The sequence below is a fragment of the Scylla paramamosain genome, unplaced genomic scaffold (assembly GCF_035594125.1).
Source record: "Scylla paramamosain isolate STU-SP2022 unplaced genomic scaffold, ASM3559412v1 Contig13, whole genome shotgun sequence".
In the NCBI taxonomy this organism is placed as follows: Eukaryota; Metazoa; Arthropoda; class Malacostraca; order Decapoda; family Portunidae; genus Scylla; species Scylla paramamosain.
Genome location: NW_026973678.1, coordinates 1,154,031 through 1,173,718, shown reverse-complemented (window position 1 = coordinate 1,173,718; position 19,688 = coordinate 1,154,031). Strand labels below are relative to the sequence as shown.

The 19,688-nt window shown below is 41.7% G+C and overlaps 1 protein-coding gene across 4 annotated transcripts in view; it reads left to right on the top strand.

The window, feature by feature from the left end:
• Positions 1 to 19,688, top strand: part of LOC135097188 (GTP-binding protein 10 homolog) — a 99,829-nt gene that overhangs the window by 78,857 nt on the left and 1,284 nt on the right. Inside the window, exons 3-8 of one of the 4 annotated variants that reach the window (XM_063998960.1) lie at positions 887 to 1,041; positions 1,536 to 1,703; positions 2,011 to 2,101; positions 2,469 to 2,595; positions 4,334 to 4,572; positions 8,662 to 8,862. In XM_063998960.1, the coding sequence (XP_063855030.1) occupies positions 4,378 to 4,572; positions 8,662 to 8,724 (258 nt within the window). In that variant the 5' untranslated portion in view covers positions 887 to 1,041; positions 1,536 to 1,703; positions 2,011 to 2,101; positions 2,469 to 2,595; positions 4,334 to 4,377 and the 3' untranslated portion in view covers positions 8,725 to 8,862. Of the gene's footprint in view, positions 1 to 886; positions 1,042 to 1,535; positions 1,704 to 2,010; positions 2,102 to 2,468; positions 2,596 to 4,333; positions 4,573 to 8,661; positions 8,863 to 16,917; positions 17,073 to 19,688 lie in introns of those variants that run through there. The other 3 variants (XM_063998961.1, XM_063998962.1, XM_063998959.1) reach the window with 3 other exon arrangements.

The following is a 19,688-nucleotide window of genomic DNA, read 5'->3' as shown; positions in this document are numbered from 1 at the left end:
AGTGGACTTCCTCTTTTAACTTTGTCTCTGTTAGGCACAACACATCTGGTCTACTTTCCTTCAGGTAATCTCTCACTTCCAGTACACCTGAGAGTAACCCATCTATGTTTGTATAAATTACTCTTAATGTACTGCTTCCCCACCACTTGTAATTTCTCCGTCTGCTGCTTTGGTTCTTTCAGTACTTGTTCCCTTTCCCAAGTATACCATTTCCTCAGTGTCATATCTAGTATCCTCCAATAAAATTTCCTCTTCTCAGTCTCTGTCCTTCTGTCATTTTTTTCCTTAGCTTCATTTCTCAGGTCCTGCTCTTTTTCCCTTTCTTCCAAGTTCATATCTCTTTTTACCCAAATATTTTTGTATTCTGAACTTTCAGCCAGCTTCCTGATTCTCACTAGGATCTGCTGTATTGCAACTTGGGATCTCATTCTCACTTTTAATGGTCTTTTACCTCCCTCACTATATTTTCCAATTCTATGTGCCTCTTCCACTTCTCGTTCCAGTCCCTGTTCCTCATCTTGGACCATTGTAATAATTTTCCTTACCAATTCCTTCCTTTCCATCTCTCAGATTTAACTGGGTTTTCTTCTCTTGCAGTCCATGTGTGTGTGTGTGTGTGTGTGTGTGTGTGTGTGTGTGTGTGTTGCTTTGTATGGGCCACTACATATGTGATTACCAGTCTGGTATACAGAAAGATAGATAGATTATTATTGCTGCTGCTGCTGCTGCTGCTGTATATAGATAAATAGATAGATTTAACTTTTTTTTTCTTTTTTTACTCCAGAGAAGGTAGAAAGATACCCATAACAATATATTTTACTTACTCTGCTCCAGAAAATATAGGAATGTACCTATAGCAATTTCCTAAAGCAGTTTTCCCATCCAGGTGGTATGAGCACTGGGATAAGATGAAGAGCGTACGCAGCAAGTTTGTGGATGTTTTGCGGCTGCACGTGCGGGGTGGAGCGGGGGGCATGGGTCTGCTGTGCCTCAGGGGAGTGGGTGGCGCAGGGGGTGACGTGTATGTGGAGGGGAAGGAAGGTGAGGCACGGAGACACTGTGTCTGTTGTGATGGGAAGTGACATAAAGAGACTATGTTTGCTCTCTCTCACAGACCACTTCTCACCCTGCTCTCCCTCTCACAGACCACTTCTCACCCTGGTCTCCCTCTCACAGACCACTTCTCACCCTGCTCTCCCTCACACAGACCACTTCTCACCCTGCTCTCCCTCTCACAGACCACTTCTCACCCTGCTCTCCCTCTCACAGACCACTTCTCACCCTGCTCTCCCTCTCACAGACCACTTCTCACCCTGCTCTCCCTCACACAAACCACTTCTCACCCTGCTCTCCCTCTCACAGACCACTTCTCACCCTGCTCTCCCTCTCACAGACCACTTCTCACCCTGCTCTCCCTCTCACAGACCACTTCTCACCCTGCTCTCCCTCTCACAGACCACTTCTCACCCTGCTCTCCTTCTCACAGACCATATCCCTCTTACCCTGCTCTCTCTGTCTGTCTCTTTCCCTCACAGGCCACAGTCTGCTGAAGCTGTGCAAGGCTCGGCCAGACCAGCGGTGGGTTGGGGCAGCTGGCATGGACAGTCGCAAGTATCGCATCTGAGGGGAGGCTGGCGCTGAGCTGACCATTCCTGTCCCTACAGGCACCACCGTCTGGCTCAAGCAGCACCAGAAATTGCTGGGTGAGGATGCCACTCTCACCTTTTTCCTGATGGCACTCTCACCCTTTTCCTTTTTCACCCTGTCTTTATTTTCTCTTTGATCTCTTGTTAGGAGAATTTTTTTTATTGACAGGAAAGAATTGGTTCTGAAATAGACTGGTGGATGAATGGAATGGATTCAGTAATCATTTGTTAGTGTGTATGTGTGTATGTGTGTGTGTGTAGGATAGTTAAGCTGTAATCAGTAGAAATATTTCCCTAAGTTAAGATGTGATTTTTATCTTTTCTTCCTTTATTTATTTATTTATTTATTTTTATTTTTTTCAAGTGAGATAAACTGTGCAGGAGACAGGGTGTTGGTGGCTTGAGGTGGGCAGGGCGGCAACCCCAGCAACCAGTACAATGGGCAGAAGGGACAGGTGGGTACTGGTGGGGCATCAGGAACACTGGCACTTCCTTGGCTTATTTATTTATTGATTGATTTGTTTTTATGTAAGTGGGTCACTGGCCAACAGCAACAAAAGGTTAAAAAGGAAAAAAAAGGCTCACTAGAATGCCAGTCCCTAAAGAGAGGTCAAAAAGGATCATCAATAATTGGAGGACAAGTGTCTTGAAATGGAAACCCCCTCTCATACTTGTGAAATGTACAATGTGCATGGACAGATAAGGCACCTGTGCAAAGTTAGCAGCTGTGGAGGTGAGAAAAACTATGTACAAACCTGCTGGCTTCTTGCACTGCCCCTTTTGATGATGTGTTCTCATGTTCCTATGTTCCCGCATCCACAGGGACACATTGTGAAGCTGGAACTGAAGCTGTTGGCCGATGTGGGTCTGGTGGGCTTCCCTAATGCTGGCAAGTCCACACTGCTGTGGGCCATCTCCAGGGCCAGACCCAGGGTGGCCAGCTACCCCTGTGAGTGTTCTGCACCTCTCTCTCCTTGTTCACATCATCTCCACTTCACTCTGCCTCATGTTTGCTTGATTTTTTTACTGTACTGCTCATTGCCTTTACTTTATACTGTTTCATGTCTTCTCACTATATGTACTCTCTCTCTCTCTCTCTCTCTCTCTCTCTCTCTCTCTCTCTCTCTCTCTCTCTCTCTCTCTCTCTCTCTCTCTCTCTCTCTCTCTCTCTCTCTCTCTCTCTCTCTCTCTCTCTCTCTTTGTCCATAAATATGTTTGTCTGTCTGTCACCACACTTCAGTCTAGAAGTATTCCCATAGTTCATACAATTCATCATTTTCATCTCCTGCCTCTGAGCCACAGCCTGCCCAAGGAAACAGAGAACCATTCCCAAGACTAGACAACTATGAATATTTTTCATGCCTCTACTTTGCTAATCTGTCTTGGGCTCATGAAAGTTATGTAGAAAGTACTTTTTTAGGTACAAGTCATTGCTTCATAAACATGACGTGCATGTAATAAAACTGAATACAGGAATTAATTAGAGGAGAAGCATATAAAAAATAATTCAATGAAATCTGTATTATTATTATTATTATTATTATTATTATTATTATTATTATCATTATTATTATTATTATTATTATTATTTGTAGTAGTAGTAGTAGTAGTAGTAGTACATTTTATTTTATTTTATGAATTTTATTTTATTTAGATAGATTATTATTGTTGTTATCATTATTATTATTATTATTATTATTACACATCATTTCTCCTTATCAGCATAGATAATATTATGAGATGGAGGCAGTTGGCCAAGTGAATAAGCAAGTTTGGATAACCTGACTCAAGGTTGTTATGTTCACTTTAAGACAAGAACATCATCCATTGCATAACTCAGGTCAAGGGTAAAAGGAAATCAAGTGCTTGTAAACTTTATCTTAATATATTGAACAATTTATAGCAAACAAAGCTGCCTATTGAAAAATGAAGGGATAGACAGGCCAGCAGATGTTACATCACAGCAGTTTGACAAACAGATTAAGTACTCTCATGATTCACTACTAGACTAGCAACAGTCACTTGTTATTCCACTTGTCACCAATACACTCCTCCATCCAACAGGAAATAATAACATACACCATAAACTCACAATGGTTGATAATCACTGACAAACCACAAAGCACTTCACCAAAACCACCACCACAAAACAGCATTAAATAACATAACTGCTCTCACTGAATAAACCAAGACAAGTATCATGAAAACTGAAGGTACATGTACTTATCCATTGCATAGAGTGTAGCAGCTACAAGCAAACCCACCAGTCCCAAGCAGAGGCACAACACAGCTCACTACAGCCCACCAAGAATATCTGTCAGCTTTACCCCCGACCTGGGCTTAGGTTAAGTCCACCTGGGCCTGGCATGTACATTTCCATTGGCCAGCCACAATTCATCCCAAGCTCATGACCTGACTCCAACTTTGGTTAACTAGGAACTTGTAACAATAGATAGATAGATAAATAGATTATTATTATTGTTATTATTATTATTATTATTATTATTATTATTATTATTATTATTATTATTATTAAAATAGTACAGATACAACATATCAGACAAACACAAAATGCAAAATCAACTGAAGAGAAACAAAACAGCACATTATAAGCCTAATTTTATGCTGCTCTCTTGAAATAACTCATCATTTAAATTTCTAACGTTATACTTTGTTCCCTCCACCAGTCACGACGCTGCAGCTGACCCTGGGTGTGGTGGAGTACAGTGACATGCGGCGGCTGACCATCGCTGACCTGCCAGGACTCATTGAGGGTGCCTGGGCCAACGTGGGGATGGGGCACCGCTTCCTGCGCCACGTGGAGCGGACACACTTCCTCCTCTTTGTGGTGGACATCAACGGCTTCCGGCTGTCACCCAAACAGCCATACCGCTCACCCACCGAGAATGTCATGCTGGTCAACAGGGTGAGTGTGTGGGTGCCCAGTACCCTGCAGGGGTGTGTGGGGCTGAGGAACTTTGGGTGAATGTGATGTCTGTGTGTTTACAGTTTTGACTTGCTGTTGTGTTGTGTTGATTGGCAGCTTTACTCTCATAAGAACATAAGAACATAAGAAATAAGGGAAGCTGCAAGAAGCGACCAGGCTTACACGTGGCAGTCCCTGTCTCATTTTAACTAATAGGAGAGTTATTTGCTAGTGCTCTTAATACTGATTCTGTGCATTTATGGTTGTATGTGGACAAAACGTTTTAGTTTTGATTCTGTTTTTATCAATTTATGACATGATGTTGGAACAGAACTCTATCATGACTTGGGGAAACTCTGTACAGTGTTGACATCTAGCCTACAATGAGTGTCTGGCTTGTGGCTTCCTTGGGGATGTCAGACACACCCTGCTGGTAAACACATGGATGTGAATTTGTGATCCCAAGTTTGAGTCATGTTGGAAGCCGAGTCTTTGTGGCAGTGACAGGACAGTCGGTCAACCAAAATCCACTCGGGTCATGATGACCACCTTGGCCTGAGTGGTAACATGTCAGACTCATGTTTCTGTGAGTCCTGACAAAGACATGATCTCCTGTGAAACCCTCTCCTGGTTGATTCATCCTGCCTCATCCTGTCTCCAGACCAGTGTCTCAGAGTTTGCATGATGCCCCAAGGCAGTGGTTTCCAACTTGTGGGGCGCGGCCCCCTAAGGGGGCACGAAGGGCTGCCAGGGGGGGGGGCGTAAGCACTTCATAAAGTAGAAAAATTACTTAGTAGATGATTATATGTCAACATTATTGATTCTGATGGAATACATAATTGGTATACATACATAATTATGTATTGTATAATTTTTTATCTCTGACTTGTGCCGACTATGACAGTAAATAGCAGGATTTAAACCAGAGTGGAGGGGGTGCAGGGAACTTGTCATTTAATGAAGGGGGGGCAAGAATTCAAAAAGGTTGGAAACCACTGCTCCAAGGCATGACATCACAGGGACAGCCTGTCATGCACTTACCCTTCACTCACTCGCACACTTCACACACACACGCACACACACACACACACACACACACACACACACACACACACACACACACACACACACACACACACACACACACACACACACACACACACACACACACACACACACATACAGTCTTCATCTTTACTTTAATTAGTGTAGTTTATGACAAACATCCCTCTCCCGCAAAAGAAAAAAAAGGCCAACAGATCTACTCTTTTACCTCTTGAGTTAATTTGTACCTTATCGCAGGCATCGTCATGAGGCCCATGAAATCCACTGCTCTTTTTTTCCTGTTCCTTTGCATCTTACCACAAAGTCTCATAAGGGCCAAGAAATCTGCTGCTCTTTTTCCTTCATTTATATTCCTTTGTACTTACTCCTCCACACCTGTACACACAGGAGTTGGAGCTGTATTCACCTGACCTGCTGAGTAAGCCAGCACTCCTTATGGTGAATAAGATGGACTCTCCCAATGCTGAGTCTCGCCTGCAGGAACTCCTTCACAACATTAAGAGGATGGAGGGTGAGTACATGGGAACAAGAATACAAGGGAAGCTGCAAGGATCTATCAACCCACAGTTGGCATTTCCTGTTAGAAATGCCTTCTGATTTCTACTATCATCCCCATACCTGAATTTATCTGGTTTTCTTTTAAAAGCTCCATATTGACAGGACATTAACAGCCATAAGAAAATAGGGGAAGCTGCAGGCAGCTATCAGTCCTTAACATGACAATGCCTGTATGAAACATGCCTGCCTATTTCCACCCATCATCCCCTTCCACAAGTTTGTTTAGTTTTCTTTTAAAGCTTCCTAACGACTCAGCACTAACAACCAGATTACTGAGTCTGTTCTATTCATCAACCACTATATTTGAAAACTTTTTCCTTTGTATCTCATTTAAAGCTAGCTTTATCAAGCTTGAACCCACTATTTCTTGTCCTATCCTGATCACTGAACCTAAGGATTTTGCTCATGTCATCCTTGTTATATTCCCTAAGTAATGACCTGAGGGAGGAAGAGAGTAGAGACATCTTTTATCATTATCTTTTCATCTCATTTACTCCTTCATTCCTGTTGGTTTAATATTCTGTGTTTGAAGCACCAAGCCAACTGATTATGTGGCACTGAGATTGTTATAGTTATTTTATACTATATTAGGTGAATAGCCTCTCCATTAGGGGCTGATAGGACTAAGAGTGTGAATGATGTGTGTATGAGCGGATGGTGCTTTGTCTGGGCCACCCTGTGTGGGATTGCCAACCAGGTATATAGGTATATGGACAGATGGACAGATAGATACATGGGTCATTAATTTGGAGCTTGGATATGAAGAAAATGTAAAACTAGTGGAGATATTTCAAAGGACACAGGAAAAAAAGGCTGCAGTGTTTTAGCCATGTGAAGAGAAGGAAAGAGTCATATGTCAGGAGAAGTGTGATGGAGATAGAGGTGCAAGGCAGGAGAGCAAGAGGAAAACTAAACCTTATATGGATAGACTGTGTAAGGAAGGACTTGAGACAGAAACAATTGTCAAAGGAAAATATATATGACTATGCTTGGAGGAGAGCTGGCAAGAACAATGACTCTATAGAGACTAGGGAAAAGATATCAAGAAGAAGAAATTATGGAGGTGTAAGAATTAATAAGGGAATTATTGAGGTGTTTGGGCTGTGGGAGGCTGTGGAAGACAGTGCCTGAAAGTCACCAAATTCAGGGTAAACCTTCCACCATGGTCCAGGAAGTCATCAGCCAGTAGAGATGAGTCCAGAGCCTGACATGCCACCACCTAGTAGGAGGGAATGTATTTATAAATTTCTTGAATAGAGTATAGTTGTCTTACAGGGTTAAATGTCTTGTAGGGATTTAAATCCTGCTATATTTACAGTCAGTGCAGGCCGAGGTGATCTGGAAGTCACACCCTGAGCCTCTTTCCCTTCTAATGTGGCTGCTGACTGGTGCTCTCATAATGTTCTTGACACTTCCTCAAATATATTTAAGATATTTTCTATCACCATATTAATTAAACTTTCCCCAAACAGTTTTTTTTTTTCATATCAACAGGAAAACGGAGTATTAAACCTTCTGGAAACAAAAATGTGTCAGCAATAATTCAAGTCAAGGATAACATTGAAAATGAAACATAATATTGAAAATGAAAACTGGAATCATGACGCCTCTTGTGGTTGAGTCGCCCCAGTAGTAGTGCAGTGACTCTCCTTCACTAGGAATTACTAAAGACTAGTGTTTCTTATTGTTACTGAAAAAGGACAGAATATATTTTCTATCTTAGTTTAAGTAAATTAAATAGATGAAAGAATTTTTGCCTTTGTCTTTTCACGAAATAAGCCTCACTGGCTTTTGAAGTGAGAGTAATGAGCTCATTATATTTAGTGAAGCATTCTCCAAAGTAAAGTCCTCTCTTTTGTAAAGAATTTCCTGTATGTATGGAATGATATCACAGCCTGTGTAACACATTCATTACCTGGTCAACCTACTGTGGGAGGAACATTGCTACCATTCCAGTATTTTGTAAAGCGTGTTCATGTTCATCTTTGATTCCTGCTCTTACATGTGAATCTTTCCTGTAAATTGAAAATGTTTTTAATGCCTTTCTGCACTAAGTGACGTTTCACATGAAGACATTTTGATGCATGCATTCTGTTCATAAGAGGGTCTCAAGTGACAGTCATAGTAATAATCACTGGACTGATGACTGACGTCTGGGAATGTCAAAATGGTGACTAAGAATGTTAGACTATTAACTATTGACTGGAGACTGGTGACTAAGAATTTCAGAGTAGACTGGTGACTTAGGATGTCATTTAGGATAGTGAGTAATGATGAGGATCTTGATTGATGAGTGGTGACTGAGGAGTGTGACTGGTGACTGGTGATTGAAGGTGTGTCATGGGTGACTTTATGTATTTGACTGGTAAAATAGAATGTCTCTTGGGATAATGAGTACTGACCATGATTTTTGACTGGTGAGTGGTGGTGTTCCTGGGTGGTGTTAACAACTGGTGTTCCTCACAGACTATGTGTTGTGTTGCTCCTGTGGTGCCAAACTCACAGAGAACTCATGGGATAACTTTGTAAACATCTCCATTCCACTGTCTGAGGCATCCCAGCTGGTGACCATCCTGGGACACCCCCACCTCATGGTCCAGACCCTCAGGAACCCTGCTGACCTTGCTTTTGACTTGGTGACTGTCAGGAGTGGGCTGCTCAGGAGTGGGAGAGGTGAGCTGCACTCAAACATGTGTTTTGTTAGTTATGTGTTTGTTCCTGACCTCTAATCCTTCTGCTTATGTTGTCATCCTCTCTTCTCCATTGGGCTCCTCCAATCACAGTCTCATATCTGCATCTTGTCCTATTGCTCCAATCCCTCCTCAGGATCCTCCTAAGCAGAGGTGCCTCTGGTATTTTGTCTCTGCTAGTTGGGGGACCTGATGAGGTATTTTGCTGATTTTCCTTGGAATGGCCACAGCTTCCATGTCAGAGACCAGGGGTGCGTTAAGTTAAGTGACTTGGGTTACCCGGGTCACCCAGTTCTCAATTGAACGCTCTCTTTGCATGACTCGGGTGACTCGGGTGATTTGGGTTACCCAAACCGAGGAGGTGGTGTGCTCTGTGCTTTGATATCACAGCAAAAATGGCCACCCAACCATACTTATATTGGTGTTATACATGCTTAGTTATTGTGCATAGTGCAGGGAGGCTCCCTTACTTTGAAGAACCTTGCTCCAGTTGTCATTGTGGGTGTAAAGTTTTCTGAACACTTCTTCTATCAGTCAGTGTTTCTCAGTGGTGCAAGACTGATACTTTTTTCCTTTACATGATATTTGAGCCAGATACCAAAGTTAGCTGATAGCTTATTTTCCATTAGATGATATTTGAACCAGAAACCAAAGTTAGTTGATATGAACTGATTTTCCTTGAACCAGAGACCAGATCCACCTGACTGCTTTTTTTTTCTTTTCCAGGATATTTGAACCAGAAACCAAAGCCAGCACAACTCACTTCAAAGCTTCCTTGGAGGGTTTCTATGGACTCATTCTAGAGAAACTGGTCACTGAGAAATGTAAGTATGCAAAAGTTGGAACAGAATTTATTAGCTAATATTTACCTTTGAAGTATGATGTTGTAGTGGTCAGAATGTTTGCTTCTATCTTGTTGGAGTTGTGTTAAGTTTGCATTCAGTTTGCAGTGTGTCCAAGTAACTGCAGTTGGTGTATGTATAGCTGATGTAGAAGCTGTGCCTGCTGCCTCCTTCCTTCTTTTAATGGTGCACCCTTAAATCTTGCCATCACCTAAAATTTTGCACTAAAAATATTTGTAATCACCTTTTTGGTCAGCTTTGCCCTAAGCTAATTAAAAAAAATATATATATATATATATATATATATATATATATATATATATATATATATATATATATATATATATATATATATATATATATATATATATATATGAATAAAGAAACAGTAATAATATCTAGCTATTATCCTTTAAATAAATCATGAAAACAAATAAACAAAAAAAAATAAATAAAAAAAGGAGGGGCATGTGGTCCATGGAAGAAGCACATGAGTGAGTTTACATGAGTGATAGGTTTGTTTCTGCAGTTTTCTTAAGGAGTAAAACTAAATTATTATTATTGTTTTCCTCGTGATCATTTTTTAATCACCTGAGAGCAAGGCTAAGTGATACAGTGATTGGATGGCATGCGGATGTTGATTGACACTTGAAAATTTTGTCATTGTTTTTGCTGCCAACTTTATAATTGGAAGACTCTCTCTCTCTCTCTCTCTCTCTCTCTCTCTCTCTCTCTCTCTCTCTCTCTCTCTCTCTCTCTCTCTCTCTCTCTCTCTCTCTCTCTCTCTCTCTCTCTCTCTCTCTCTCTCTCTCTCTCTCTCTCTCTCTAAGTAAAATTAAGTAAAGTAATAGACTGGAAATATTAAAATGTATATATCTTTTATTTATATTGATAAATCATCATTAACAAATAACAGTTTTGTGCTTATGTCTTTTTGAACAGTGCAGTGTCCTAAACACAGAGGCAGGCAGTCTCCCTATTGAAGCAGGCTGAAGCTAAACACTAGAGGCAACAAGATTCAGTCTACTTTTACAGTGTGCAGCTTTACATATAATTACAGAAGTACATGAGACTTACCGTAGGTTAGTTGAAATGTGCTTCGGATTTTGCGAGGCACATCACGTCTGCTAGATGGTAGAGTTCACATGAGATACACTACACTTTGCCACACAGTCAGTCTTTAAAGATACAACTACCCACATGAAATATTATCTCCCAACCCTTCCAGTCCTTGAATTTTTGTTGTGTAAACCAAGAATCATCAATTAACAAAGGGAGGGAGTGGAGGGCATGTGAACTCTACCATCTAGCAGACGTGATGTGCCTCGCAAAATCCGAAGCACATTTCAACTAACCTACGGTAAGTCTCATGTACTTCTGTAATTTTACTTTGGCAAATCACTTGTCTGCTAGATGGTGCCGTTCACATGAGATTTTAAAGTCATGTGGGTGTTGTATGTAAAGGGTTCTGTCAAATTTCACATTTTGTAAATAGGTGTAAATAAAAGTTCCTATTACAAAAACCCCATTGTCATTTATGAAAATAGAACATGATTTTTACTGCTGATAACATTTCAAACCTTACATTATACTGAGCCTGGCACTGCTTCTTGAAAAAGGGTCTATTTCCCCTTGTATATCCTTATTATAATATTTAGCAAATGTGGCTTCCTGCGTCCAACCAGCTTTTGCCATGATGGTGGCAGTAGGCACATCCAGTGTCTTGGCCTTAGACACTGACACAGGTCTAATACTACCTGCTGTGTACCTCTTGGTATCAATCCCACACTTACATAACATGGTCTTAAGCCACCTTGCCACCATGTCCTTAGAAACACCCCTATGGGGTTTTATATAACTTATGAGTAGTCTCCCATCTGCATTTCCAGATTCTGTCCTTAGCCTCTCAGTTCTTTCTATATATTCTTTCATAGCCTTAAGTACACACAATCTGTAATCCTGAGGATAAGCTTTAAATACAATAGTACGAACATTAAATTTTGGCCTGCATTGCTTGATGTTACCTCCTAACAAAACTGAAACATATTCTTCTCCAAATGCCATATTCACCAACGATAATAAGTGCAAAGTTTGGATCCTGGCTGCTTGTGTCATTGCCATCAGCATCACCATTTTTAGCGATAAGTCTTTCAGTGTTAGGCTGTGTAGTGGTTCCATGAGTCTTATCTTTTGTAATACAAGTTTCACATCCCAGGTCATTGCGTACCTGGGTGTAGAAGGGCGTAAGTTGAAGACTCCCCGCAGAAATCTGTTGACAAGTGGGTGATTGCCCGTTCTGCAGCCTTCCACCATAATTCCTATTGCAGATAGAGCCCCTCTTGCCGTGTTAATGCTTTCATAACCCACATTCCTTTGAAAGTTACGAGACAGAAAGTTTAATATATCTGCTATAGATGGTGCAATGGAATTAATGTTCCCTCTACTACAAAAGAGTGTCCACCTCTTGATGTGAGTGTTGTATTGTCTACCTGTTGCTGGTTTCCAAGAGGCCATAATGATTTCCGTACCTTCTTTAGATATGCCACGTTCTCCAAGTTGTTTCCGGACAACTGACAAGCCATCAAATTTGTGTGTTTCATTATTGGGTGTTCCTCAGCAGTTGACGGATGCATTAGCACATTTTTCCTTCTCTGTATGACCCGAGGGTCGTCTACTAGCATCCGAAGGAGCACCCCCATCCACGGTTGTGATGGCCAAAGTGGCACTATGATCCATCCTCTGGTCCTTTCCTCCCTTAACTTCAGCAGACATCTAGAGATCAGAGAGAAGGGAGGAAAGAGGTAAACCAATTTAAATTTAGCCCACGGAATTGTAACTGCATCAATATATGCAGCCTCTGGATCTGGTGTCCATGCACAGAATGGAGTCATTTGTTTGTTCAAACGTGAAGCGAATAGGTCTATACAAGGATTCCCAAATATAGAACACAATTCCTTAAATATCATCTCATTCAGCTGCCACTCATGTCCCTCATTAAAGTAACGTGATGCCTCGTCGGCCATGACGTTACATTTGCCTGGTATGTGGGAAGCTGTCAGCCATACCCCATTACTAAGACACCATTCCCAGATGTTCCTACTAATGTCATCACAAACTATTGACTTAACACCTCCCATCTCATTCACGTAATTAATCGCTGTGGTGTTATCACATAATGTGTAAACCTCTAAGGAGATGTGTAAAAGATCTCAATGAGAATAACATAGCCAATAATTCACGCATTAATGTGCGAACGCACCTCTTCAGGGGACCATCTGCCATTGGTAGTGATGATATTTTGGCAACCTGCCCATCCTAGATTTGAAGCATCTGTGAACAACTCAGTATCTGGTGCATTTCTGAATATTTTCCTGTTTTGATTCTCCAATTCCTTAATCCACCAGTTTAAATCTGTTCTAATCTCCTCTGTAATGTTCATCCATCTATTAAAGTCTCCACATGCCTCTTCCAAAGCCTTGATCTTTGCTCTTTCCATCCTCCTATAGTGCATCTTCCCCATCTCTACAGCTGGGATTGCTGCCACCAGCAGGCCAATCACTCTTGCCACAATTCTAATTTTTTCTTTGTCTATTGACTAAAAGAGAGCAATGCTGTATAATCTCATCCCTCCTATGCGCCGGCAAGGTAACTGTCATGGCCACCAAATCTATCACGTTACCTAAATACTCAATACGCGTAGTGGGACTTAAAACAGATTTCTCCACATTTATGCAGAAACCTACACTCTGCAACAACTGAATGTTGTCATTCATGCAATCAAAACATCTCGGCAAAGAGCTACTATACAGAAGCGTATCATCAATATAACTAGTGATGTTGTGGCTTTTATGCCTAAGTGTAGAGAAAACTGGCTTCAGAAGTTTTGTAAATAGACGAGGACCATCCGAAAACCCGTTAGGCAGACATGTGAACTGGTAAATCTTATCCAACCATCTAAAACACAGATATTTTTGTTGTTCCTCTGCAATTTTTAATGAATAATAGGCTTTCTTAAGGTCTATAGAAGCCATATAATCTCCTTGACTAAGCAACTGTAATACTTGTTCAAAATTTTCTATTTTAAAATGAGTATATTCTACATGCCTGTTCAGTTCTCAAGATTTAACACCATCCTATAATCCCCCGTCTTATTCTTCCTCAGAAAAACTGGTGAAAGTATTTGTTGATCCTGTCCATGTGTCTCTATGATGGCCTTTATCTCTAACAATTTTTTAACCTCCTAATGCATAATCAGTTTATCTTCCTCACTAAAGACATACTGAGGATGTTCAGTGTAGAAGAGGGGGACAGTTGAGTGTCATTGAAGAAGAGGGGATAGTTGTCTGGAAGGATGTGTCGAGTTGATAGATGGAGGAATTGAGTTTTTGAGGCATTGAACAATACCAAGTTTGCTCTGCCCCAATCAGAAATTTTAGAAAGATCAGAAGTCAGGCGTTCTGTGGCTTCCCTGCGTGAAATGTTTACCTCCTGAAGGGTTGGACGTCTATGAAAAGACGTGGAAAAGTGCAGGGTGGTATCACCAGCGTAGGAGTGGATAGGACAAGAAGTTTGGTTTAGATCATTAATGAATAATAAGAAGAGAGTGGGTGACAGGACAGAACCCTGAGGAACACCACTGTTAATAGATTTAGGAGAAGAACAGTGACCGTCTACCACAGCAGCAATAGAACGGTCAGAAAGGAAACTTGAGATGAAGTTACAGAGAGAAGGATAGAAACCGTAGGAGGATAGTTTGGAAATCAAAGCTTTGTGCCAGACTCTATCAAAAGCTTTTGATATGTCCAAGGCAACAGCAAAAGTTTCACCAAAATCTCTAAAAGAGGATGACCAAGACTCAGTAAGGAAAGCCAGAAGATCACCAGTAGAGCGGCCTTGACGGAACCCATACTGGCGATCAGATAGAAGGTTGTGAAGTGATAGATGTTTAAGAATCTTCCTGTTGAGGATAGATTCAAAAACTTTAGATAGGCAGGAAATTAAAGCAATAGGACAGTAGTTTGAGGGATTAGAACGGTCACCCTTTTTAGGAACAGGTTGAATGTAGGCAAACTTCCAGCAAGAAGGAAAGGTAGATGGTGACAGACAGAGCTGAAAGAGTTTGACTAGGCAAGGTGCAAGCACGGAGGCACAGTTTCAGAGAACAATAGGAGGGACCCCATCAGGTCCATAAGCCGTCTGAGGGTTTAGGCCAGCGAGGGCATGGAAAACATCATTGCGAAGCATTTTAATAGGTGGCATGAAGTAGTCAGAGGGTGGAGGAGAGGGAGGAACAAGCCCAGAATCGTCCAAGGTAGTGTTTTTAGCAAAGGTTTGAGCAAAGAGTTCAGCTTTAGGAATAGATGTGATAGCAGTGGTGCCATCTGGTTGAAATAGAAGAGGGAAAGAAGAAGAAGCAAAGTTATTGGAGATTTCTGGCTAGATGCCAGAAATCACGAGGGGAGTTAGATCTTGAAAGGTTTGACATTTTCTGTTAATGAAGGAGTTTTTGGCTAGTTAGAGAACAGACTTGACATGGTTCCGGGCAGAAATATAAAGTGCATGAGATTCTGGTGATGGAAGGCTTAAGTACCTTTTGTGGGCCACCTCTCTATCATGTATAGCACGAGAACAAGCTGTGTTAAACCAAGGTTTAGAAGGTTTAGGACGAGAAAAAGAGTGAGGAATGTACGCCTCCATGCCAGACACTATCACCTCTGTTATGCGCTCAGCACACAAAGACGGGTCTCTGACACGGAAGCAGTAGTCATTCCAAGGAAAATCAGCAAAATACCTCCTCAGGTCCCCCCAACTAGCAGAGGGAAAACGCCAGAGGCACCTTCGCTTAGGGGGATCCTGAGGAGGGATTGGAGTGATAGGACAAGATAAAGATATGAGATTGTGATCAGAGGAGCCCAACGGAGAAGAAAGGGTGACAGCATAAGCAGAAGGATTAGAGGTCAGGAAAAGGTCAAGAATGTTGGGCGTATCTCCAAGACGGTCAGGAATACGAGTAGGGTGTTGCACCAATTGCTCTAGGTCGTGGAGGATAGCAAAGTTGTAGGCTAGTTCACCAGGATGGTCAGTGAAGGGAGAGGAAAGCCAAAGCTGGTGGTGAACATTGAAGTCTCCAAGAATGGAGATCTCTGCAAAAGGGAAGAGGGTCAGAATGTGCTCCACTTTGGAAGTTAAGTAGTCAAAGAATTTCTTATAGTCAGAGGAGTTAGGTGAGAGGTATACAGCACAGATAAATTTAGTATGAGAGTGACTCTGTAGTCGTAGCCAGATGGTGGAAAACTCGGAAGATTCAAGAGCGTGGGCACGAGAGCAGGTTAAGTCATTGCGCACATAAACGCAGCATCCAGCTTTGGATCGAAAATGAGGATAGAGAAAGTAGGAGGGAACAGAAAAGGGGCTACTGTCAGTTGCCTCAGACACCTGAGTTTCGGTGAGGAAAAAAAGATGAGGTTTAGAAGAGGAGAGGTGGTGTTCTACAGATTGAAAATTAGATCTTAGACTGCGAATGTTGCAGAAGTTAATGAAGAAAAAGTTGAGGGGGCTGTCAAGACACTTAGGGTCGTTGACAAAAAGACAGTCCGACCTGGGGACATTTATGGTCCCCTCCCCAGATGGGGACTCCGAGGCTGGTGTAGGAGTCGCCATGATGATTTAAAAAATTTTGAGTGAAGGGTGTGTGTGTTATTAGGTGCTTGTAGATTTGTGTGGAGGAAGAGAGTTGTCTTTAGAGGGCAGGCTGTGACTGCCCCCTTGTGTTGTGAGACACAAAGGGAAATGTTGTGAGGTCACAGCTGGGTTTAATGATAAGTTCACAGCACCCCCTGAACAGTGCTTTAGACCTCACTGGGAGTAATTATCGTTTTGGCAGGTGTCTACTGCCTCCTCCTGTGAGGAGGCAGTAGACTTCCTTGTATAACCAGCTCTGCATTCATTAAAAGCATTCTATATTTCTCCCTTTTCTCTTCATACTTCTTTCATGCAGTTTCATTCTACTTCTGCTTATCTTCTGAAGCAGTATAATATTCAAAACACCTAACTTGTAACAGCTGTATGTCTTGCTTCTCTGTCAGCCACCAGTGCAGTATTCTTTTTTTTAATACCAGTTGGTTCACATTCCACTGTACTACCAACTTTCACCAGACTCCCCTCTATCTGTATTAAATGAAAACACTCAGTTTCAGACTCCTCATTGGCCTTCCCAAGCACCAGCAGTTTTAGCACAATGGCACAAGACGGGTAGGACATGGTGCCTCTCGACCTCGAGCTTCTGGCTGAGCTGGAGGAGGAAGCAACCTCTCACTATACTGAGGAGGATAACCAGTTTACAGAGGTAGTGTGTATGTCTGTTGTTACACATGTGTGGTGCTTTGTTTCAGCTTTCCTTTTTTTATTGAGACATCAGCTTAATGTGTGTGCATGCTCAAGTGTGGATGCTTTGTTTCATCTGCCTCTTTTGTTAAGATATCAGCCTAGAGTAATGAAAATTACTTCACATCACTGGGATGGATATTCAGTCACAAAGGAGTATAGTTGCTGAAGCCAAGCTGATCTGCAAGTTGTGCTCTCTGCATGCTCTCCGCCTCCTTCCCCTATCTTTTGAAAATATTGGTATGAAAACATAATGCATGATATCAAAGTATTAACTTTTAGAAAAAAAATAGTTTAAAGAAATAGACCAGTTATTTACACAATTCATTCATACGCCTGTGTTTCATATCACGTCACTGACTTGCATCACGTCTCCACTGGTGAGTCAGCAGGCATGACTGCATAACCTAGACACAATCAGTGGCCAGTGGGAGCAGCAGCAAGTGAACTGTAAGAGTTTTTAAAAAGAAAACTGGTTGTAATCCACCACCAGATCAATATGGGTGTTTGCTGCTATTGTATATTATCCATGCAAATCACACTGTTTGATGTGTAGCTTATTTTATCTTTCCTCCAGGCAGAGAAAATTTGCACAGTTCACAGGCAGTCTCAACAAAGGAAAATAGCCAAGATAAAGCATGTGCACACACACACACACACACACACACACACACACACACACACACACACACACACACACACACACACACACACACACTTTGTTGATTCATTCCATCTGTAAGCACCCCCACTCCCCCATAGATCACATTAGAACAGAAGTTTGAGGGTTGTGGAAAGTGTGATATTTCCTGCCACAAACACTGTGTGGAGTATGTCGTCCTAAGGTTAAGTGGTGGGACTTTGGCTGACACATAGTGGCAGTTAGAGGAAAATCCCATCATTATTGGAGCAAGACAGCTGAAGGAACAGAACCCCATGATTCTTCTGGATGTCAGTGTGAGTGGCGGATCATATCATGCTCTCCAGAAGCCTCAAACCTAGAAGCCAGGTGATATACTGTAACTCAGTTTACTCCAGTTTGGTGGCACATTTTCTTGTATGCAGTCCTGATTTGTACCATACAGTCACTCACTGTGTAAGTCTTTGACATCATGAGAAATTTTGTGCACTTGTATATGCATGCATCACAAAATGCTGCAGATGGGATGAGGTAAGTGGTACTTCATAAAAAGGCACATATTTCTCAAGAAAAGTAATTAAAACCGACTCTTATTGTCAATCAAAGCAAGTGGGAAGAACTTGAGTATTGCCATTTAGTAGGTATTTTTGGCATGCAGCTTCTCTGTGGTGAATACAGTGGTAAAAATAACTAACATGCTAGTTGGCCACATGCAACTCACCAATCATGTCAAGATGTGCTGGCTGGACTTATTTTACTCTGTCCTTCCACCTCCCTGTGATTCTCTTCTCCTATTACTCTGTCACCTTTCACCTTACTTGTTCAGCACTTAGCAGGTTTTCCTGCTGTCATTCACCTTAAAATCTACTTGCAAAAAGTCCTTCCATTAGGTGTTGGTCAGACATCACTATTTTTTCCTCTCATTCACAGGCAATATTTTTACTGCTTCCCTGACACTGACAATTCTTCATCTGCTTGCATCACTCAAGTATGCTCATCATTATCCTTCTTAAATATAAATATTTCCAGTCACTAACTGTCACTGAAAGCATAGCCCTAACATTCTTCTTCCAATTTAATTTCTTTGAAGTGCACCACACAGCTACACCTTAAACTACGTACAGTGGTACCTCGGTTCGTTCGGTTCGGTTTATGAACAAATCACTTCACGAATATTTTTTAACAATTTTTGCCATGGTTCTTGAACAGTGTTTCTGTATGTGAATTCACAAACACCCTGCAGACCCCCTCAGCTGGCAAGCACACACACACTGTTGTGTTTTGGCATGCCTGCCGTGAACATTGTGATTATCACACACTGACAAGTCACCCAAGTCAGGGCGGGCGCCTTCCCAGCTGTTGGAGAGGAGCTAGACCTGGATCTCCTTTACCCCATTCCACCTCTAGTAAATTGCATGCCTTCTTATTTAGCTGGCCTCTTTTTACTTTCACTTTCAGGATGGTTATAAAGATGATAATGATTGGAGAGAAAAGACACCATCTCGCCTTGCACCAAACATGCACTGGCTGGAAGGAAATACTGGAGCAAGACTGTAAAGGAGGGATTTTTCTGCATAACAGTATGTGCTCTGTTGTCCAATTACATTTCACCTCATGTTCCATTGTCTGGATGCCCAAAGAAAGAGCACACCTGTTACAGACAGGCTTATAAGATGTGAGGTTGTCAAGAATTCCTGGATCACAGACACAAGGTGGAATTTAGAAAGCATGTGCTGTCATGAGTAGTGCAACAATCCCCATTTTACACAGACTTGTATGCTCAAATATTTCCTTCCAGCCAACCCATGCCTGGTGCAAGGCAAGATTTTGTCTTTTCCTCTCAAATAACTTTCTTTCCAACCATTCTGAAAGTTGAAATAGGAAGTGGCAGACTTAATTAATTTATGAAGGCATGTGATTTAGAGATGGAGTAAGGTA